This window comes from Morone saxatilis, unplaced genomic scaffold (assembly GCF_004916995.1).
Source record: "Morone saxatilis isolate NCDOM2014 unplaced genomic scaffold, NCSU_SB_2.0 Contig18, whole genome shotgun sequence".
NCBI lineage: Eukaryota > Metazoa > Chordata > Actinopteri > Moronidae > Morone > Morone saxatilis.
In genome coordinates this window covers 16,750,031-16,771,953 of record NW_023339740.1, presented here as the reverse complement: position 1 = coordinate 16,771,953, position 21,923 = coordinate 16,750,031, and the positions used below count along the sequence as shown (strand labels likewise).

General features: G+C 41.9%; 4 protein-coding genes and 1 long non-coding RNA gene across 6 annotated transcripts; 2 read left to right on the top strand and 3 right to left on the bottom strand.

Moving 5' to 3' along the window:
• Positions 1–1,099: 1,099 nt before the first annotated feature.
• LOC118328925 (heat shock protein beta-7-like) lies at positions 1,100–3,216 on the top strand. Its single transcript, XM_035662863.1, has 3 exons — positions 1,100–1,262; positions 1,363–1,496; positions 1,906–3,216. Exons 1-3 carry the CDS (start codon positions 1,184–1,186, stop codon positions 2,038–2,040), a joined length of 348 nt encoding a protein of 115 aa, XP_035518756.1. The 5' UTR covers positions 1,100–1,183; the 3' UTR covers positions 2,041–3,216.
• A 114-nt stretch (positions 3,217–3,330) lies between these two features.
• cplane2 (ciliogenesis and planar polarity effector 2) lies at positions 3,331–6,265 on the top strand. Its single transcript, XM_035662862.1, has 5 exons — positions 3,331–3,681; positions 4,545–4,697; positions 4,792–4,916; positions 5,050–5,189; positions 5,354–6,265. Exons 1-5 carry the CDS (start codon positions 3,570–3,572, stop codon positions 5,574–5,576), a joined length of 753 nt encoding a protein of 250 aa, XP_035518755.1. The 5' UTR covers positions 3,331–3,569; the 3' UTR covers positions 5,577–6,265.
• Positions 6,266–6,366: 101 nt separating this feature from the next.
• On the bottom strand, positions 6,367–8,940 carry si:ch73-15b2.5 (ephexin-1). Its single transcript, XM_035662861.1, has 9 exons — positions 8,804–8,940; positions 8,217–8,377; positions 7,980–8,132; positions 7,756–7,885; positions 7,596–7,670; positions 7,321–7,413; positions 7,052–7,200; positions 6,696–6,860; positions 6,367–6,589 (listed from the first exon to the last, which is right to left on the bottom strand). The coding sequence occupies exons 2-9, from the start codon at positions 8,372–8,374 to the stop codon at positions 6,544–6,546; spliced, it is 969 nt and encodes a 322-aa protein (XP_035518754.1). The 5' UTR covers positions 8,375–8,377; positions 8,804–8,940; the 3' UTR covers positions 6,367–6,543.
• Positions 8,941–9,201: 261 nt separating this feature from the next.
• LOC118328922 lies at positions 9,202–9,774 on the bottom strand. Its single transcript, XR_004796753.1, has 3 exons — positions 9,580–9,774; positions 9,347–9,493; positions 9,202–9,266 (listed from the first exon to the last, which is right to left on the bottom strand). It is a non-coding gene; the product is annotated as an uncharacterized LOC118328922 (long non-coding RNA).
• Positions 9,775–10,593: 819 nt separating this feature from the next.
• Positions 10,594–21,449, bottom strand: ddi2 (DNA-damage inducible protein 2). 2 transcript variants are annotated; one of them, XM_035661859.1, is made up of 10 exons: positions 20,979–21,116; positions 19,428–19,557; positions 18,191–18,520; positions 17,975–18,101; positions 17,578–17,705; positions 16,395–16,523; positions 15,755–15,858; positions 15,413–15,605; positions 13,576–13,624; positions 13,145–13,236 (listed from the first exon to the last, which is right to left on the bottom strand). In XM_035661859.1, the coding sequence occupies exons 1-9, from the start codon at positions 21,114–21,116 to the stop codon at positions 13,614–13,616; spliced, it is 1,290 nt and encodes a 429-aa protein (XP_035517752.1). In that variant the 3' UTR covers positions 13,145–13,236; positions 13,576–13,613. The 2 variants fall into 2 exon arrangements, with proteins under 2 accessions (XP_035517751.1, XP_035517752.1); XM_035661858.1 differs by lacking the exon at positions 13,576–13,624 and having other exon boundaries at positions 10,594–13,236; positions 20,979–21,449.
• Positions 21,450–21,923: the final 474 nt, after the last annotated feature.

Here is a 21,923-nt window from a genome sequence, read left to right as displayed (position 1 = left end):
ACACTTGTATAAGTCGCACACTGGACCAGGATCCACTTACAAACTGTTTGTGATGTCACAAATCATTGTCGTAGGCCCCGCCCCTTAAAATCTGATGTTCAATGAGCTCAGAGAAACTTTCCACTTTCAGCAGATAGTTGTGAAAACATCCTTCTAGTGTCAAACATCCAACTATAGCAACTTAAGAAGAAAAACATATTTGTTTAAGTGGATGGGGACTTTAAGGTGCACATAAATGACAACCAGCACAATACATACAAATACTTAGATCCTAAAGAAGATATGATATCATAAAAACTCACAGCCTAATATGACGACCTTTCTACATACATCATCCTCACACATATGTAATACTGCCACACATATCTCACTTTCATGCTCAAAACATGACAAACTCTTTTGACATATGTTACCAAAGGCCTTTCTTCTGACAGTTACTTCACTGTGACTGTTAAATGATCAAAAACAAATTTCTGGACCTCAACTTTTATCTTTTAACTTCTTTGGTATTCGCTTTACAGCCTCACAGAGCTTGTTTTGGGGACGCCTGTCATCCAGATGGAATTGATCAACCTCGGTGACTTTGCCAAGGTGGAGCAGAATGTCTCACCTGCACACGACTGTGCTTCATCATACCACCATCACTCAGCCATGTTAAATTCCCCCACTGTAATGTTTTCACTAGTACAGTGTCATTTTAAAGAGAAAACCTATAGGAAAAACCTTAAAAAAGCCCAATTACATTACAAATTTGATCCAAAAGCTACTTAATTGTGTCATATTGTCACTTTACCGGCTTAAAGTTATGAATGACAGTTCCTTCGATATCACACCTGATAATTATTTCTTCATACAGAAACATCTCCACACCCTTTCTCACACAAACACAAAGACTCCAGTCAGGGGTGCGGCTAGAAAGTTTGGACCCCTTGACAACAGTTCAACAACATTTCTGACACATTGAATATCTACGATCCGTGTCATGCTCCAGTACAGCTGCATCATTCACACACACACACACACATACACACACACACACACACACACAGTGGCCCCAACAAGCACTCAGTAGACTATAAAAGACTCATGTATAGTGACACAGGGGAGAACTTGCTAGATTAAAATGACCTCTCTTGGATCCGTACATACGGCTCGTTAGACACAGTCCCCTTCCTCAGCCTGTATGGAGAAAGGTCAAGGTACTTTCTTCGAGGATTCAGGATCACTACCTCAGCAGACCGTTAGAGAAAACAAATTCACAGGTGAGGTCAGATATACTCAGTTTTTCCTTTTATAAATGCAAGTTCGACCTGCTCTTTGCTAAAACTCAGTGAATTGACGAGCTGTAAATGACTGTTTCAGGCCATTCGTATCCTACGGGGGAGATCCTGGTCATTGGAGACATTTTCCAGTTCACGCTCGATGTGAGTGAATTTTCTCCAGAGGATGTTATCATGACATTCTCCAACAACATGATAGAGGTGCATGCGGAGAAGGTGAGTCATGCAGTCAGTAATCTGTAATAGCAAACACAAAAATGTAAATGATTGCTGAATTAGGCCTCAGACAAATTATACTCATTTGAAAATAAGTATTTTGAATTTCGGCTGTAGAATATTCTTGACAGCCTACGTAAATGCAGAAGACAATAATATCAACATATACAATAATTCAATTAAAGTACTCAAATTATTATAATGGCTTGAATCTGATGGATTACAGATCATCTTTAAAGTTTGAAATCCTTTTTTTATGTGACAAAGTTGAGTTTGGGCCTAAAATCAGAGGTATAAATTATAAATATGAAGAACTGAAGGGTGAGGAAAAAAATGTTTGTATGTGCAAAATTAAACATTTCTCTGACTGACTCTAACTTTCCCACGTTTCTGCCTGTTGTCCATGCAGCTGGGAGACGATGGCTCAGTCACAAACACTTTTTCCCACCAATGCAAACTACCATCGTCAGTGGACCCGAAATCTGTGACCATGACCATGGACAGCAGCGGGTTCCTGACTGTCAGAGCACACAGGTTACAGTAGCTCCAGATGTTTGATGTCTCTTCTCTGCCTTTGACATGTCAACGCTGGAGTTTTGGCGACATCTGGCGGCGCCTGAAGGAATCAACCAGTGCATCATTCATTTAGTGTACTTGAACACAGCAACACAGCAAATACTATTTTAAAAGTGTGATTTTCTTTGATTTTCTTGTTAACATGATGTGACATTTAAGGAGGACAGCACAGAAACCTGCAAATGATTGCTGAAATAAATGTACACAACATTTGTTAATAGATTAACTGAAACATTTTTAGCACATCTGCTGTAACTCTATGAGGCTTTATGTCTAAAGCAGTGGTTCTCAACGTTTTAAGTGTCAAAGACCCCCAATATTGATACACATCAGGTTGTGAGCCCTTGTTTGATAACATCTGATAGAGATCTGATAAGATTTAGATCCATAACTGGGTCGACTGGCAGATTGGCGGTGAAGAGTGTAAAACCTATGAAACAGAATAGACCTGCTGTCATTGGGCTTACTTTTTAGCCCATGAAATAATAGTGAAATTAAAATATCCCCCTTTTATTCTGGGGACCACTTTAAGGACTCCTGGGGGTCCCCGGACCCATGGTTGAGAACCACTGGTCTAAAGTGTTCTTGTGTTTCATCCAAAAAGCTGAGCGCCAAATAAAGCTGTAACACCTGAAGACAACATCACAAACTAACAAACCCAACTGGACTACGCACAGACTGTAACCACGGTAACCAAGGAAGAGCCATTACATCATAACACCAACATCTGATGCTGTTTGGTGCCATTTCTATTGAAGGCTGTGAGTCCTCGGAGAAACACACTAAAACCATCTGCTTACAGATCTACGTCATGTGACCTCTGATGACGAAATGCCTCTGAACTAAACTTGTTCCTTTGCTGTTATTCAAATAATATCCAAAGAGGAGTTTAGGGATTAAAAACAACATATATATTGTTGTTTTTTTCTTTAATATTTATCCTGAAGTCAACATTTAACAAGGGGACATTTAACTTAGCCATGTTGAGCCTTTGAATTGAACTCGGCATGAGCCCCGTAAAGTATGAATACAATCATCTTTGGATATGATTTAGAGAACAAATAAACTAATGTGCACATCTGGAATAACCTCTGAAGTGTGTCCTTTCATGTGGTAGAGACATTTCTGCATTGAACGGTCACAGCACACTCAGAAACCCCCGGTAGGTGGCGGCACTGCGTCTTTACGCTACCCTGACAACCGCCATGTAAACCCAGCGGAGAAGAAGAAGGAGCCATGACGTCAGCGGCCGTATCTATGGCGGTTGTCAGGGGACGTTTGAGTTGACGGAAGTTTCCATCGAGTTGCGGCTCTTTGACACTGAAACTAAAAGTGATTATTCGCAGTATTTTGACCCTAACATCGGTTTCTGGAGCTTTCTTCAGCAGCTAATTACATTCTGCCTTTTTTTTTTTTTTTTTAATAAATATAAAAAAACTGACCCTTAGCAGTGTGATGCTAACTTAGCCACGCAGCAGAACTAGTAGCGACAACAACATGGCACAGGTTCTCCCTCCCGGATCCATCGTAGTGGCTGACTGGCATCGATGTAAAGACAGCAAAGAATATTTCAGCAAAATCCTGCACAAGAAGAGACGCAAACACTTTGGTACGACAACTAAACCAGTGGTTTTCAGTGGCTGTCCTGATGTCAAAAGCCCCAATTCATGTGCACATGTGTAGTGGAAGCAGGTTCTTTTATTATACAGCAGAGTATGTCAGTATGTCTGCTCTACAGTACAGACAACCTTCACCTGCAGAGATAGTGTGGATGCATTAAATAGATCAGTTTGTAAACACTGAATGAACCTAGGAGGCTGTACAAATATCACATGCACCTGTGTTTGAGTTTCAGGTTGTGTGGAGAGGAAACATGTTACAACACTGAGTTTCTGTGTGCTGTTTTATTGGATAATCAACACGAAATCACTAAAAAAAACAAAACGAGTTGACTTAACAGAACAGCATCAGTGAAATAACATAGCAGAAAGAAGAAATGTTAAACAGCCAAAGAGCCAAAGATTGCTGGATGTGGGTGTTAATCTGTGTTGACGTTTTCTAACACTGGATATTGAGGAGTAGATGTTGTGGGATACTTCTAAGAGTGACAGACACTTGATCCAGATTGAATAAATAGAAATAACATAATACAGACTTGAAGTGATTCAGGGTTTCTATATAATTACATGGGAGCTACTCATGTTGAAAACAAACATGTGCCATACTCCTTACTTTGACCAGACACCACTGATGCTTAAAGTAAAGCTTACTGGTTTAATAATTTATGATTGTGAACGTTTTGGACTTTAGCCTGCGATACAACAACACAAGTGTAGGTCCATGCAGGGAGACGGTTACAGGCTGTAACAGTCTTTCTGTGAGGCTGTAAAAGATCACACAGTATGATAGTACATTTAGGTACAGAGTACCAAGCAGTAAGTCAATATTTTGATGGTAAAACTTGTTTTACAGGCCTGTTGGAGTCTCCAGTGATGCCCCCACATGTAGCTGTGGACACTGTTCACTATAAGATCTTCATCTCTGGCAAGACTGGAGTTGGGAAAAGTGCTCTCGCTGCACGCCTTGCAGGCCTGAATACTCCCAGCATGCACTATGAAACCACAGGTAGGTCAGCAGTTTCTACAGTTAAAACTCTTTCATTTAAAGGTTCAGATCAGGTCACACAGATATTTGTCCAACTGGTCTTTTGTTGTTCCAGGTATTGAAACGACAGTGGTGTACTGGCCAGTGAAGCTGAGAGAAAGTGGCAGAGTGCTTTTCTTCCGTCTGCAGCTGTGGGACTGTGGGGAGAACGCCCTGCGTAGATTTGACCATTTGCTCCCAGTATGTACAAAATCTAAAGCATTGTAGTGAGTTATTAAGCTAATGTGAAACAGGAGGACGACTCCACTCGAGTTATTCGAGATCACCATCACACCAGCAGTTTTCTTACATCACTGTTTCCTGTGTGTTCCAGTCCTGTAAAGAGCAGGTGGACGCTGTCCTTTTCCTGTTCTCCTTCACTGACAGGACGTCCTTTGATGATCTGTCAAATCAAATCGCCAAATGGACTGAGACGTCTGTGGGTCGTGTTGTGAAACTGGTGGTTGGCACAAAGTATCCTTTTGACAAGACTATGACTAACTGCTGCTAGTCCTATTTTTACATCAAAAGTAAGAAGAGAAGCAGCTAAAACATACTCACCACTTCCAAAATGTGTTTTTAGCTATATGTGACCGTAATCAGTAGACATGGACATTTATCCTTAATGTTTCCTTCAGATTTGACCTTTTCATGCACTGTGATGTGGCAGAGAGAGATGTGAGGGACTTCCAGGAGACATGGAGCATACCGGTGCTGCGTATGGGCGGGGAGGTCAGCGACGGGCTGGGTGACGTTGCTCCCCTCCTCAACTGCCTGGCAGAGAACCTGTGGCATCAGGACTGCGTTACAGCCGGATCAGCCAGCTACCATTCACAGCGGGAGACAGTGAACCCACCCTAATACCCAACATGTTGTTGAGGAGGCAGTTGAGGTGAACTGAGTCTAGGCAAGGTCAGCCCTGTGTAGGAGAGCTTGACCTTCCTCAGGATGAGACTGTTGTTTAGGTAAATTAACTATTGCGTCTAATGCACTGCGGTCACAGATTGAGGTTTATTGTGAAATGTCTTAATTCTCTCATTTAGTGTCAGCAGACTGTTGGGCAGTATTAATATCATGATATATGACCAGATATTGTCCGGGACTGTGGTTACATTAATGTGATGAAGATAGAATCGTCACTACCGAGCTTTCCTGGTCTTAAAGATTGATGACGTGAACAGTGAGTGCTGTTGGTCATCATGTCCGTAACACTATAATATTTAGAAAGAAAAGAAAGTAGAAGGTCAAATGTAAACGTTTGTATTTGTTGTGCTCTTGATGCCATTGTCTGTATTGGAGCACAATATTAGTGTAATAATATTTCTAATTTGTATGTGACGGCTCCATTCCTCTTTGTTTGTTCATGGATTCTTGTTAATGTCATCTGAAAACACTCAAAGCGTTGTTTCGCGTTAGAGTTACTGTGATAAATATTTGTCAGTATTTCACAGTGCGAAGATCAAGTCACCGTCTTTATTCAGTTGATGCATTTTTCTTGCATTAGGCTGATCTGATGAAGTCAGAAAAACATTTTCTAAAAATTAAAAAAAGGCACAGTGCTTAACAAAAGTTAGTGACTTAATGCAAATAAAAACAAATATTCCCAACAATGAAAAAAAAATTATCCCCTTACTCCCACGTGTCTAATTGTGACGAGTTCAGTGTATGTTTGAATGCTTCGTGTTATTAACATTATTAAGTGCAGTCAAGTTAAGATAAACTTTAAAGAGTGAACAACTTATCAAATGTTTATTTTACTAATGTGCAAGTTAAAACGGTTAAAGTTTGATGTATAAAATCTAAATCTTAGAATCATGTTCTCGTTTTCTCATGGTTTAGACGAGAGCGCCGTCACCCACGCCTCTTTATCTGACCTGCAATAAAATGAAAAGAAAAAAAAAAAAAAGATCAAGATGAATCACATTCCTACTAAAAGGAGATTTATTAGTCGTTAAAAACTCAGAGGATGTCCACTCGTACCTTGTGTGTGTAACAAGTATCATGGCGGTCGGACGTCCGGTTTGACTTTGAGAGAGACGTAACAGGAAGGAGTCTGGGGGGACACCCAGGACCTCAGTCTTCAGATGCTCCAGGTGGACATGTGTGGGGAATTTAGCATAATCCAAAACTGTGAACCTCTGATCCCTGACATGAGACAACACAGTGTGGTTTAAAAAGGTTAACAATGTGAGGACTATTACCAAACCGGACTGATTCAGTTACCTGAAGTGGATCATAATTGGAATCCAGAAAAAAAAAAAAAAACATTTGCATGGCTTTTAATTGTGTTAGAGAATGGTTAGTAATACCCCCCATTTTGAGTGCATGTCAAATACTTTTTGGAGGAGATGATCAAAAGGTCGTTGAAGAGGTGGAGGTAGACGCTGATGAAAGGCACTCTTGAGCTGTAAGTGGCCTTCGCAGTCAGCTGTCTCACGGGACCCTGGCGCACCAGAAAACGCTCGCTCACGACCAGAGGAACAGACTGGATGGAAAAAAAAGAGGCTGTCAGTTTGAACTAATTGCCATCTGCAGGTTACATAACAGAATCACATCTGTTAAAGACTTGATAAGAAATCTTAGTTAAAAAGAAACAAGTTGTCACCTTAACTTTGCCAAAATCCAGCAGCATTTCGATGCAGACCAGCTCCTCAATTTGTTTCATCTTTCTGACCCCTTTGTTGCACTCTGTCACTATCTGGACAGAGCAGATAGTGATACCGTTGTTTACATTTCCAGACTTGACTTTTTAAGCAATTTAAATGGCAATTCTCATTAATTTGCTCAGCACTACAATACTCTGCCCTCCAATAACTAGCTCATTCCCCGGTTTAATTCTTTCTGTGCAGATCCAAACACTTGAAAGTGAAACAGTATTACCTCATGAATGGCTTCTATTGCCTTTTTGAGATTTAAAATGGAGTCGGAGCCTGACTCAGTCAGTTTCAGGATGCTCTGAAAACCCAACAGAAGCCTCAGTTGACTTCTGAATTGTGTCATACAAAGCTGAAAATATATATTTTGGAATTAAAATGCCTACCTCTAGGATGAGTTTAATGCGAGTAATTCTCTGGAAGGGAAGTACAAGGAATGACTTGAGGCTCTGTCTTTGACACACTGGGTCACTCTCAAGCTTCTTGATTGAATGCAGAAAGTCTCTGTTCTGCTGCCTTGAGAAGGAAGAGATGTGACTGAATACATCTTATACAAAGTTGTTTGTTGTGAAGTAGCACCATTGGTATCAAGTACTGAACTGAGACTTACAGCAGCTGGTTGAGAAGGGCCTCTTGGTACATCATGTTCGTCACATATGGCACATAGAGGCTGTGAAACTCTGGGCAGTGCTGGAGCACAACTTCTCCAATGTGAGATATGAACACACTCTCTCCCAGTCGCATTTCTAGAGCCATTAGAAACCTAGAAGAGATGGGACACCAGATCAGGATGAAAACGAACACAACCAGTTCAAAAAAAAAAGGTTACTGCATGTGGAGCGCTCACTTTTCACTGGCTGCCATCACACGCAGAATGTTGGAAAACAAAATGTGATGCTCCATTTGAGAGAGCGTTCGTTTCAGTGCCTTGGAGGCATAGAAATGACTGACAGCAACTCCGAGGCTCCGTAGGTAAGATGCTTCAGAGCCGATCAACTCAAACATCGACTTCAGAGGAAGAAAATGAGGGAACAAGAATGAATGTTCTCACTGTCGCACTAAACCTTGAAGAGCATTACTTTTTAGATTTCAGGCTAAAATGCTAAATGTTAATGCCAGCTTACATGATACATTTTAGTGTTTAAAACTTTTTAAACTACTGTTCAGATGTCAAAATGGCTAAAAAGCATATAAATATAGAAATATTTTATGTTCAGAGCAAACTTTAGCACAACAACATGCTAAATGCTGCATGTTGATCATCATCATGGTTAACCAACAGTAACACACAGCAGTACACGTCATCGTGCTGAGACGGGTGCAGCTGGTAACCAGGTAATCGTTTGATACACTAATGTCTTGTTCATTCTTATCACATAATTTAATTTTAATGTTGCTTGGTTCCAGATTATATAAGACTGCAGCTTTTCACACCTCCTGAAGGTGAATCTCTCTGGTTGTCAAACTGCTGAGTCGGCCAGACGCCTTCACCTCATCTAGATCTTGCCAAAGGGTGCATGGAGTCACCCTGACTGGCTGAGGCAGAGGTGAGGATGGAGTCTTATCAGGAGGGTTTGACTGATGGGACGTAGGCTCAGAATGGCAGCGAGGGCTGTCCCGTCTCAGCCCTCGCTGTAGACCCGACCGATACTGGGTTGTTATCAGTTCAGACACAAAACACTTGTTCAGTCTGAGCACTTCCTTCTTCACCGCCTGCAGACAATAATCCTGATACAGTGGGACTGCAGAGCAAAGGAAGACACGGTATTTTAGATTGATATAAATTATAAAACACTATTCACTGATAGTCGTAAGAGAAAAGGTGAACTTACAAAAATCAATGTACTTTGACTGGAATGATACACTGAACACTTCCTCCTCAGCTAGATCTGCTGCCCTGGGTTCAATAGAAGGCCACATTTAGATAAAATGATACAGATTATTTAAAAAGGTATAAAGATTTATAGCCTCTCTTACCCTTCTGGACTTGTATCCTGATTATCTAATAGAGACAGAGTTGGATTCTCCTCGGGTCTCGGTACTGAGAACAGCACAGGTGCGTGTATTTTTTTCAGATTCAATGTGCGCATTAAGGCCGCTGATCTGAGAGCTGAAGACATGTCTCTGGAAGGGCTAAAAAAAAAAAAGAAAGATATCTTAATCCTGTAAGAGTTTACTGAGGTTTTCTAATTGCACCATGTGGTCCTTACCTGCAAACCTCCACCTGGCCACCATCTGGGCTTCCCCTACAATTACTCACTGAGCGACTGTTTTCAGAACAGGAGTGTAGATTAGTGATAATGCTACTGCTCAAACAGCGGCTGTCGTCATCTCCGCAGTCAAACTGAGCCATAACGCTTCGGTCTAGAGCTGTTCTCTCGCTGTTCTCCCGCACAAAGCTGCAGTCTTTACTAAGCAGCAATCACAAAAACTGGAACCAGGTGTGGCTCTTTTTCAGGCCTCTGATAAACTCTAGCTGTGTCCCAGCTCCATAATAAATGTAAATTCAAGTTTAACTGGCATCTTGCTGGTTTTCATTGTCTTCTATGGTGGTAAATGTAATATTTGTGGGTTTTAGACCGTTTGTTAAACAAAACAAGTGATTTTGTCAACATCACTATAGGCTCTGGTAAATTCATTATTCACTATTTTCAGACTTTTATACACAAAATGATGAATCCACAAAATAACTGGCTGATTATTTAATTATGAAAACAACTAGTTATGTGCAGAGCTAATTCTTCGCAGGGTTCGAGTGACAAAAGTGGCAAAATAAAGTCAGTACCCTACACATACTTAAAAAAAACATGCACTTTTTTTGTAAATGGAAAATCTCACAGGTCAAACTGGATGGTGGTTCTAGTGCGCTTTGTCAGCCCCTCAAAAAACACATCTACGGAAAAACATTTTCCTTTGAAGTTAAATTGAACGTGACATTTGACGTGCACTGATGCACGTACTGTGGCATTTCCTGTACTACAAAACGGTTAAGTCTGTTAATTCTTATATATGCTCCCTGCAAAAACAGTATACTATGACATTTACGGACACACAAGTTCACACATGGAAATGGTTTCAAGTCATTTCTGAAATGTGTTTTTCAGGTTCTTGATTACGCAGGCACATTGTATATAGCAAAGAAGTGATGACTTGATTCGAGAATAGCTAAATCATAATCACACTGCATTTATTTACAGGACGTACAAAATAAATTCACACAAGTGTACAAATACTAGTTCCATTTTATTTGCAATTTAAAATTTCATACAAGATAAAAGTAGATAATTCAATCTGCCTGAACATTGTTGGTATATGACTCAAATAAAGCCATTAAAATACTTGATATATGATGTACTGACAAAACATTTGACAGGCGCGTATGGCCATATTCAGATTACAAAATGAAAATGGATAAGTTTTTTTTTTTTTTCTTTTTAAAAGGTATGAACACACACTGATGATTTGACAGAAAAAATAAAAGTACTTTCTGAACAGGAAACAGTTTTGTAATCTACACATGGAAAGGCTCTCAAACTGTGAATGATACATACAGTAAAAGATACCTTCCGTAATACACATACTGAACCAAAAAATGCCATCAATGATCGTACGTCAATGTTGTGGCTCGCTTGATATTGTGTGATATAAGTGTGATATAGGCCATGTATATAAGGGTTTCCACTTATCTGGAGAAACTATCTGTAAACTTGATCAACAAAGATCAACCCTTCTTAACTGCAGCAGTTCCCACAATGTAGCTTCTCTGTCATTGGGTTCTGATTTGTAAATTGAAGGGGGTACAAACATAAAAATCAACGTGATGCTTTGTTTATCAGCAAATTACTTCAAATATCCATATTTGTGCTGAATGCTCTAAAGCCCACCAGACAGAGTTGTTGTGAGATGGAGAGTAGGAGTAACTCTACTCCATTTTGAGTTTATTTTTTATTTTTATTGATGCTCCACACATGACATATCAAAGGGGAAATTATAATAAATGTTTAATGGTTCAAGAATCATACATTGGGCATTTAATAATGTGTCAATGTTGGACGAAAAAACAAGAAGAAAATCAATCTACCATACCAAATTTCTAAAAACCAATGAAATGGGTGGGCACCCAAAACATCTGCATGCAAACACACCTCACATATCTGCAATATCCAGAAAAGTATTACCAGTTGTCCTGTTTGTTCTTGGATATTCTGTACGACAAACCAAGAGACAGCGTTTCCCTGTGTTTTTACGTGCTCCCTGCTAAAGAGGGACTGAGACATCTGGATCAGTAACAAGTTATAAATAAGACAGATGCGAAGTTGGGAGGCTGGGGGACTTGTAAGACTAGTTATGAGTCTAGGTGGGCACAGTGATACTGCGGGCTAGTAGTGCCAGCAGAGCTAGCTCCACAACCCCATGGGCTCTTTCCAGTGCCTCTGCAGCCTCCATGGCAGAAAACCCTGCTGCCTGGATTCTCTGGATGTGCTCAGCTGGAAATTGTTCTATAAAGGGATGCGGAGAAGGGAGAAGAGGGGCTGGAGACGTAAGCTGGGGAGCCTGAGCAAGAGGAGGGGAAGAGGGGGACGAGGTGCTGGAGACGTCGTCGGGTGAGCCCACTGCCATAGACAGAGGGCTGAGAAATGTGTGCTCAGTCTGGAGGCCAAGAGTGTCTGGGGTGTTGGTGCCAGAGGCTCGTCCGTCTGCAACCCCCCTCCCCTGCTGCCCCTCGGGAGGTTCCCTGAACTCCAGATCCTCTGCAGGATCAGGAGGAACCTCTGGCTCAGGCTGCAAAAAACTGATGTTACTGGCTTCATCTTGCCCACATCGATCTGCCCTCTTCTCCCCGGAGTTGTCTGGACGCTGTGGTGGTCCTTGTCCCTCCACAGTTTCTGCTGTTTCTCCGCCCAGATGCTCATCCTGGCCAGAGGTGTCAGGCACAAGACACTTTGATGGTCCCTCATCCGACACAGCAGCAGCATGGTTGGCTTTGGCATCGCTTGGTTCTGCACCGACTGTGATGGCAGTAAAAGGGATCGGCTGGGGGTTTTCGGGTGTCGGGGGGCACGGCTCGGGGGCCACTTCGTCCGTTTCCTGTTTGAATGGATGTGAGGGGGAGCAGGAGGTGCTGCGGTTTTGGGACTGAGCCTGGTTGTTGGACACCAGCAGCTCATGAAGCTCCATCAGAGCGGCCGCCAGCGAGGGGATGCTGTCGGAGCTGGAGCAGTGCTCTCCTTCGGGCTGGTCCCTCTCAGGGGACACGGCGCCCTGGGAGGCAGCGGGGGACTCCATCTCAACCGAGTCGGATTGCCTCGGAGCACTCGGACAGGCTTCAGGGGCCTCAGCTGCGTCGGACTCAGTTGCCTCCTGCTCCATGGGTTGAACGGGTGAAAGTTCTTCTGGATGGGGGAGCGTGGAGCTGTTCACCACCTCGTCGGATTCAGCGTCTCCCTCTGCGGCTCCCTCTGCGGCTCCAGGCTGTAGCTCGCCTCCCGGATACTGGGGTACCGCAGTCACGTCTGCTGGAGGGGTACATGTGCGATGGACGTCTGTTGAAGGACTGGGCACAGGGGGCACTTTGGAGTTTACGTGGACAGGCAGAGGGTGAGGGTGGACCTGGTGAGGTGTAGAACCAGCATCCTCTGCTAGGGACGAAGGCAGAGGAAGCTCCTGGAGGCCAGGTTGGTTCTCGCAGACCCCTGGTGCTGAGGCCTGCTCCATGGCGGCCGGGGCAGACTGAGAGCGATCCAGGGTCTGGGGCTGACCAGAGGAAGGGCTTTGGGAAGGGGAGGTGGATGAGGACATTTGGTCTAAGGTTCTGGGTAATGTAAATGGTGGGGGCTGCCGTGAGGTAGTTTGTCCATCTGCAGTGTCTATTATAAGAGAAATATACAACTGGGAATTAAACAGCTGGAATTTGCGTGGACCTAGTCTGGAAGCATTACTTTGGATAATAGGCATCATAATAATATCAAAGGAAACAACCCAACAACACAAACTCTTCTTCTTGAATACCCGCTGCACATTTAGTTGCTTACTTGTGCTACTTTTTCCTCTTTTCAACACTTATATGTATTCAGAATAAATACATGAATAAGTACAAACAAAAGTACAACATCGATTAACCGATCCAGCAGCAAAATAACAGCAAAATAAAAGACATAAATAGCAATGGACTTAGCACTGGCAATGGAGTTGTGAATTTGCAGTACCTGGTTGGTAGGGCCCTCTCCAGCTGTCTCCAAATGCATCAGTGCTGTCCTGCTCAGGGGTTAGGGCACACACACCACACACATCATGCAAAGGGACGGAGAAAGTTAGCAGTCACACACAGAGCATGCACCAACTTATCAGCCTTTTCACACGCAGATGTGAAAAGTGTCATCCAAAAAACAACTTGAGCCTACGTCCTGACAGAGAGGTCACAGTGTAATCACACACCCTGTCACTGAACCTCAGAACGCTCAATTGAGGTCATGTCAGTTTGACATTGGACCAAAATCTCTTGACCATGATAATCGAAACCAGAACTGATTGATTGATACCTCTTCCCTGGTGGAGGTTTACCTTATTCCACAACATGGCCGCTGTACCACAACACCCCCATGAGCCTGAACGCACTGCAACTCTACTGCTGCTGCTTGTTGTTGTTGTTGTTGTAGTTGTAATTCTATTTGCAATGTGCAGCCATTACCGGACATGACTGGCCAATGGAAATGATAACAAAGACTAAGTGCATCAATGGCAATAGCACAAATGTTAATGTGAGCCTAGGAAGGAATTAAAGGAAAACACTTCCATGATTATGTTTTAACATTCATAACAATATTTATAAAGTAAAAAGACAAGAATGTCTTACATATTAATCCAGTAAACTAAATAAAATAAATTAAAGATCATTTATTTGTAAGACAAGCAATTCTTGACAATGAGAAAACGCTAGTAATTATGAGACCGTCATGTCACAATCATTAGTATTGTCATTAGGACCGTGGAGGAAGTTTAAGTCAGAAGTAAACTTGAACGCAAGCAGCTTTCTGTCAATTCAGCTGATATTTAACAAGCCTTTCCTCTGAACTATTGTATCTTTTTGATTTTTGATTTCCCAGTTACAGCATGTTTTGATGATAATGACAAGATTCAGATCTTATAACTGTAAGATAAGAGTTCATAAGAACCTTATTCGTGATTTCTGTAGGAAATCATAATTACGATTGTTTTCCATTGAAAAATACAATGCATTTCTGTAGTGCGGCTGTGATATCTGATTGTCCTTTCATTGTGATAGTGTAAGATTCACTACAAATAATCACAATTGTATTAGCACTAAATGTCCCTTACAGTTTGTCTTTGTAGGTGGCTTCAAATGCTGTTCTCACCCTCCTTCAGAGATCCATCTGCACTGTTGTCCAAACACAGAACCTGACAACATCTGACAATCCATGTTGAACTCACTGCAATAAGACACACTCAGTACTGCTGATTAGCAACATAATAGAGCCATCAGTGGTTAAGTGTTTTCTCCAAAGCTTCTTTAAATATAGGTGTTTAAAAACAAATTAAACCGACGACGACGTCACTCCCACCACTGTAGTGTGTCTGCTGATGCAGTACTAGCCAAATGAATGACCATATTGGAGATAAAGGTTGCTAATTAATTATTAAGTCAATAACTATCATATAGAAATCAAGTTTCAAATCATAATTATAATAAATGAAATTGTAAGTGCCTTTCATGTAAGTCTACATGAGTAACTAATCATGAGTGTTTCCCTTTAAGCCTATAAAGCTTGATCTATTACCTTTCCTTATGTATGCTTACATTTGCCTGATAGACCTCAATTTCCTGACCTCGTCTTATTCTGAAGCACATTCAATTTGCTGAGGTGATGACATGAAGTGATCATGTGACTGAAAATTCAGATGACTGCATGATCGGGGTTGAGAGTAAAAAGCTTTAAGTGGCACATGCAAATGTGGTTCTACCTGAGCTGAAAAAAGCCCAATCAAAAACAGGCTACAGTGCAGAGATGGGGGACTGTTCCTTACCACTTTCCTGTATGGACCTCTGAAGCGCCTCTGCCAATTCTCTGTCAGCTATCTCATCTGGACGGGCGTCTTCACGACCCTCTGCTCCATATGCCAGTCGGGCACACTCTGGCAGCTCCGCCTCAGACAGGAAGCGGGTTTCGGTGCCTGTAGTGCCTATTAGAAGCAGGCTCTTCTTCAGGTCGATCGAACACTGCAAAGAAAAACAGGACAAGTAATGCTCCCAGATATTCTTCAACTTTCCTGTGCATTCAGCATACAGGAAGCAAGAAATGGAAACCCCTTTATTATCTGATTCCAATCCAATCCTGTACTGCACCCTGTGGTAAAAGGGGCTCACACCTGGTGTCTCTTCAGCATATCCAGGCCAAGTAGCATGTCCATTGGCTGGTCCTCCAAGATGGAGAAAGAACAAGGAAGGAAGTCCCCCTCTATCTGGACCTGAGCTACATGAGTGCAACAAGACAACACAATTTCAACTACACCGAAATGTCATGCAGAGACGCAAAATATGGATGCAGTTAAAAGAATACATCAAGTTTGGGAAAATGATTCTACCTACCCAGAGTCAGACAATCTCTGACACCATATCTCCCTGTGTGCACTTTTAAAAAAAGGTATGCTGGATGGCGAACTTAGTTTAGCTAGTTTGTGGCTATCTGCAGTATGTTAAACTAGCACTGACAGTGTTTCTTACAAAAAGCAACACACTGTACAACACCCTAACAGTTTAATGATCATTTGGAAGTACGTGCTTCAAACCGAAACTATTGATGAGAGTAAATATGAAGTGACCAATGACATCCAGCAATTGTGCTAAGCTTGGCTAGCTCACTATTTAGCACATTTTTAAACTGCGTGCAGAGTTTGTCTGACTGTCGGTAAGCAGGAAAACAAGCTAATGCCTAAATATCATACCTTAGTGGTTTTCTGGGAATTAGTCTTAAAATACAGTGTTAATCAAAAATCCAAAGAAACCCACCCAAATGAACTCTGCCAATGATCTTCTGTGTGCCCACTCCCTTGGCGATGCCGGCCCAGCGACGGTCCACCAGTCGCATAATGTTGCAGCGCTCAGCACAAGCTTGGCTCATGATGGTCATCTGGGCTCCTGAAAATAAAGAACGGCAGAAAATGTTTAATCCTAACAACAAAAAACGGCCTGCGCAATAAAGACGGAAATATGCTGTGTAAATCCAAATGGTACAAAATGGTATCATATCGCTGTGCTCCAGGAAACGACTACCGTTCCAGGTCCTGGGTGAGTCATACTGATGTAACGATCACAACAAGAATCAGATCACACATTCAAGTCTTGGCTTCAGATATTCAGAAAGAGCTCAGATCAGAACCTCTGCTCTGTTAATGCTGAAAGGAGATACCTGAAGTGGGTCAAGCAGCTGATTTAAATGCCTACCTCGTACTGGCTTGTGTGCAGTTTTTTTTTTTTACTTCAACTTGTAACTGACTTAAAAAAGAAAGCAGCTTATAGGGAGGGGTAGTGAGAAAAATAAACGCTTGAGACATGCTCTTAAATAAGTCTGTGTGAACTCCAACAAGTAAAACCCCTTTTAAATGCAATTAGCGTAGGAAAATTATTAACTCATTAACTGCTACTGCTGCAGTTTTTACAAGTAATTGCACTGAGACATTTTAAAAAGGAAAAACATTTTACGGTGCAGAAGTGCAAGCAAAGCTCCCTGAGCAGACGGAAAACAGTGATTAATAATGGTGGTGGTCAAGGTATGACCACAAAACAAGGAAAAATAATCAAGACAGATAAGATAAGAAGATATTTTTTGCAATAAACATGTAATGATGATATAGAGTACTAACTAATGTGCAAATGATTCATGATAATGAGATGGGGAAAAGATACAGATATCATCTGATTATCTGCAAAACAGGCAGGAGGGTAACTGATACTGAAGACTACAGTGAGGGTTTAAATATCTGAACAAGCTCAGGATATGACCGTTACAAGTTAAAAACACTGTCTTTGAGTGAATTAGTCTATTATTTAAATACTGAATAGGCAGATAGTGATCTATCTGCAATTAATTAAGAACTAAATATAGGTAGCACACTTACATTTTAGTACCATTCCTGTTTATGACCACAAAATTATAACTACGACAAAAGGATCCAGATTCGATGCTCATTACCTGAGTCAACAAAAGCTTTCACAGGGTGCCCATTGACTTTGCAGTTAATGTAGAGCATAACCACCTGTCCAAAGCTTTCTGGGGCCTCCTCCATTGCAATTGTCATGTTTTCTTCCACATTGTGCTGCCTGGAATATGCACAAATTCAAGGGTAAGAGACATGAGCAAAAGAAGAAAACATGCTGCCTAATTCTGGCGAACAAGCTGCTTTTCCTTATGTTTGTTCTAAACAGTGAAAGCAAAACTCATTCAAATTACAAATATCATTAGATTACACCACAATATCTGATCAGGGAAGTAAAACTAAGGCTGTACCATGCTGAAGATGAGGGGTATTATGTGGTGTATTATGAATATTCACATGCGGTCAACAAAATCTATGGTCTTCACGCCATACCTGATGTCCTCCTCAATCTTTGCTTGAGCCTCCAAATCAAAAGGATCAGCAGTCAGAAGTCTGATTCTCTCTTGTTCTCTCTTAGCTCGATCCTGCTGTTGCTCCAGCAGCACTTTGGTGAAACGCTCTGAGGAAAAACAGACAATTACACTAAAGTGAAAGATTCCTCAGTAAAAAGGCCGTAAAACACAAATCGTGGCTCTTTTTTTTTTTTACCCAAGTCTCCGCTCAGCAGGGCCTCAGCAAGTGGCGGATTTCGCTCCTTGAGGAGAGAAAGCTCATGTGGATTGGATAATAGCATCTGCTGGAGTAAGGCAGGGTCATCCAGCCCCTGGGGAGAGGAGCCGCGAAAGGCCATCGGCGAAGAAGGTTGTGCGGCGCGCTGTTGCGGCTGCTGCTCTGGTGGCGGCGGCGGCTGCTGTGGCTGCTGCTGCGGCGGCGGTGGCGGCTGTGAAGCCTGCGGCTGCGGCCTTATGGCGCCACGATGACTGGTTGAAGAAGAGGTGCCGGGGACTGTGATGGAACGAAAGTCAATATGGGGCAGACCTAAGGAGCACAAAGGACAACGGGTGAGAGGTTACATAGCGTATTGCATGTACAAAATCTCTGCTCAAGATGACGCATTCATCTTTTATGTCTTTTCAATCTTGATGCCCTGTGTCCCTGGATGTGTCTGTACGTCTGCCTTTTAAAAACAACACTACTACTTTCACTTCTTGTAAAACTGCGCTTACTTTCCTCATATGTTCAATGACTTATCTTGGTTTCCTCGCAGCCACGCAGCCAAAAAACTCTAAGCTGCTGGTCTACCTCTCTAACTATAACTAGCACTAGTAGGACAGGTTGAATGGAATGTATTTGTGTGTGAAACAGCGTTGTGACTATCAGTAGCAGCTCCCTCTCAAACTGTCGAGTGATCAAAGAGGCAGTAACTGTTCCTTATCGGCGTGCTTTACGTTTTTGCCCTGCGTGTTTTTGAATTCTCAAAGTCAAGTCCCAGCCCATCTATCTAGGTGCCCTTTAAGTTGTATGATCGTCTGTGTTAGCTTGCAGTTAAGTGTATGTCTTTGTGTCTTTCGTGTTCTACGAGGGGTGAGTAGGTGTAACTGTACAGAGAGTGTAGTGGTGGTTTTAAAAAATGTAACGCCGTTTGCCTCTATTATGTATATTTGTTTTTTAAACTTTTGCCGCCAAGTCTTTGGCCAGGACTCCCTGGGAGAGGAGTTCACTGTAACTCACATGACTTTTCCTGTTAAATAAAGGTTAAATAATAATTTAAAAAAAAATAATCATCCTTCTTCTTGTGGAAACGCATCAAACCACACAAGAATATTACACCCTCAGAGTAATTACATGGGACTTTAATGTACAATATCTGGCATCTTAACTGGAACTTGTCAGCAGACGTAAATCAATAGCTTTCATATATGTTTTCACCAAACGTGTGTGTTACCTGGGAAGGCTGGCTGAGTTGGTGGTGGCCTTCTGTCAGCTTGCCTGAGAACCACCACATCTCCATCCTTAACACCGTAGGTCCCCAAGGCACGAGTGGGGTCTTTTAGGGGCTGTTCTACATATGTGATCTGTTTACGGAAAAAAACACAGAAATACATTTTATATCATCATACATACGATGTACAGATTCTTTCTTCCTTTGTAACTGATGTGATTAGTTATTAGTATAGACTCCACGGGACTGGATAAACACAGATATTTCATTAGATCACAAAATGCAGCAAACTCTACATTAAATAAACCGGACTGCAAATGTAGGGAATCGAGACATGTTCCAAATTGTCTGATCTGTCGTAATCGTTCGCCACCAACCTTATCAATTCCTTTTATCAATGCCAGCTTTTTTTCCCCCCAAACAATGACATCAAACTCATGTGTCTACGCTGCTGGAAACAAAGAGGAGTCGTGGCAGAGGGGAAAAAACGGTCCAAAGCAAAGCCTCATTTTGCAAAGAAACTACTCCGTTAAGACTCTAAGATAATAAAACAGTTGCGTTGACTCTGAAAACCTGTGTAGGCCTACTTTTCTTCAACACACAGGAATCAATAAAGGAATCGACAAAGAACCTGACCAATAAGCAGAATAGATGCTGGCATTGTCAATAAAATCTTCCCAATTCCCAACCCAATGCAAATGTTATATAGTTTCACTAATTCAGTGGTCTGACTGCAACAACTATCTTCACACACAGATCTACAAGGTGAAATCACAGCCAACCACTTGAACTGGTGTCAGGTTCAATTTTTTAATCTTCACTTTCTGTTTTCAGCACTGTGTTCATTATGAAAGAGGGGGTGGGGGGTCGTTTTCCAAGATAGGAGTGATTGGTTGCACTGTACAGTCTCATAAGTAAGAAGGTGAAATAGAGAACTTCAGCATCATTTGCTTGAAAAGTGAATTACACAGTTAATTATATAGATTATAAAAACTGGTAACATGTCAGCTATTCACATGCTATTGTGCTCCTATAAAATACAAACCCTAAAAACTAAGAGAGTTGAATGTAAACCAGTCTGACAACTATAATTAGAGTATTAACTGCTTGGCCACACTGAATGTATAGTTAGTCATTTTATTGCTTAACGTTAACAATTAAAAACCCTAGTCACTCTTTAATATTAACAATGCTGCACACCCAATCAACAGTCACTGTGTAAACTCGCTGGGGTACATTAACAAGTTTTCGCTGACAAAGAAACAAAGAAAGAAACAACATGTAAGCTCAAACAACCGTCCTGGAGCTGGTAACTAGGCAGACAAACCGTTAGCTTCACTAGTTTGCCTTTCGGTTGCCTAGCGAGGCCGCCAACGGTTACAACCGGCTGTCTGTAGCCGTTATTAACCGCTGCAGACGGTAAACGGCCGTTGGTGAAGTTTCGCAACAGTCTGTCCATCAAAACAGCAAAAAGTCCGATTCATGCTAGCGAGGGAGCTAGCTGCTAGCCGTTAGCTGCGTTAGCTCGGCGGCTACAGCTACCTCGGGTCTCACCTCGATCTCTCCGGCTGGGATTCCTGATTCCAGTTCACAAAGTGCGACAAAGTCTCTCAGCTCCAGCTCCGGGGACACATCGAGGGCGAAGGTGGTTTCTGGGCGATCCCTCGGCGCGCAGAAAACGGTGACCAGCATCGCTTTTTGTATATATATTTTCTTTTTTTGGAGGGGGGGAGAGGAGAGGGAGGCAGGCTCACTGGACAAACCCGCTGCAACACACTGCGGTTAGTTCCTGCTCTCACCGGGGTAAACAAATACCCCAGTTATTCCTTGGCTTTCCCAGTTTAAAGACGTGTTTTAGTAGAAAAAGGCGTCAAAGTGGGGTAACTAATATTACACCGAAAGAGAGTGACTTGCTGTGCACTTACTGGGTAAATGCCTGATGTGACAGTTTCTCTTTCATCAACAACTACACACCATCAGGTATTGCTCAGTAGTGCCGCATTTCATTCAGATCGTTTTTCGACATGTCGCATTACGGACATTTCCGTCGTGAGTAGTTTCTTCTTCTAGTGGTAAAAACACTGCGAGCCCGTGTGCGACAGCGCCCCCTGCTGGAAGCTGCGGAATTACACACACATATACAATAAGGTCTTATTAAATTATAATAAAGACCACCGTTTATACTTGGTGTGGAAACGTTATTGCACTTTTTTAAATCGTATTTTATTTATTAATTAGTTCAGAATTATGACTGTTTTCATGCCAAAAAAATTAATTAGTTAATTTTAAAATAATAATAAATTCAGCTCTTTATTAACCAGATACCTCCAACACACTCTGTGTGATTTTTTTGTTTTGTTTTGAGTTGTTGTAGTGTAGGCTACATTACTCGTAAAGTTGTGTAGTTTGTTTTGGATATAAAGCAGCATTGTATACGTTTATTTTTATATATATTTATTTATATGTTTTACCTGAAGCTAAATGCTCTAAAAACAGTGG

Coding starts and splice junctions, on each gene's coding strand:
- LOC118328925 (XM_035662863.1), top strand. CDS start 1,184: ATGGAGAAAGGTCAAGGTACTTTCTTCGAGGATTCAGGATCACTACCT. Junction 1,263..1,362: donor TAGAGAAAACAAATTCACAG/GTGAGGTCAGAT, acceptor TGACTGTTTCAG/GCCATTCGTATCCTACGGGG. Junction 1,497..1,905: donor TAGAGGTGCATGCGGAGAAG/GTGAGTCATGCA, acceptor TTGTCCATGCAG/CTGGGAGACGATGGCTCAGT.
- cplane2 (XM_035662862.1), top strand. CDS start 3,570: ATGGCACAGGTTCTCCCTCCCGGATCCATCGTAGTGGCTGACTGGCAT. Junction 3,682..4,544: donor GAAGAGACGCAAACACTTTG/GTACGACAACTA, acceptor CTTGTTTTACAG/GCCTGTTGGAGTCTCCAGTG. Junction 4,698..4,791: donor CATGCACTATGAAACCACAG/GTAGGTCAGCAG, acceptor TTGTTGTTCCAG/GTATTGAAACGACAGTGGTG.
- si:ch73-15b2.5 (XM_035662861.1), bottom strand. CDS start 8,374: ATGTTTGAGTTGATCGGCTCTGAAGCATCTTACCTACGGAGCCTCGGA. Junction 7,886..7,979: donor GCCCTTCTCAACCAGCTGCT/GTAAGTCTCAGT, acceptor TTCCTTCTCAAG/GCAGCAGAACAGAGACTTTC. Junction 6,861..7,051: donor TTGATCATCTCCTCCAAAAA/GTATTTGACATG, acceptor GTCTCATGTCAG/GGATCAGAGGTTCACAGTTT.
- ddi2 (XM_035661858.1), bottom strand. CDS start 21,116: ATGCTGGTCACCGTTTTCTGCGCGCCGAGGGATCGCCCAGAAACCACC. Junction 18,102..18,190: donor CCTGCTGAGCGGAGACTTGG/GTAAAAAAAAAA, acceptor GTTTTTCCTCAG/AGCGTTTCACCAAAGTGCTG. Junction 17,706..17,974: donor AAGATTGAGGAGGACATCAG/GTATGGCGTGAA, acceptor TGCATATTCCAG/GCAGCACAATGTGGAAGAAA.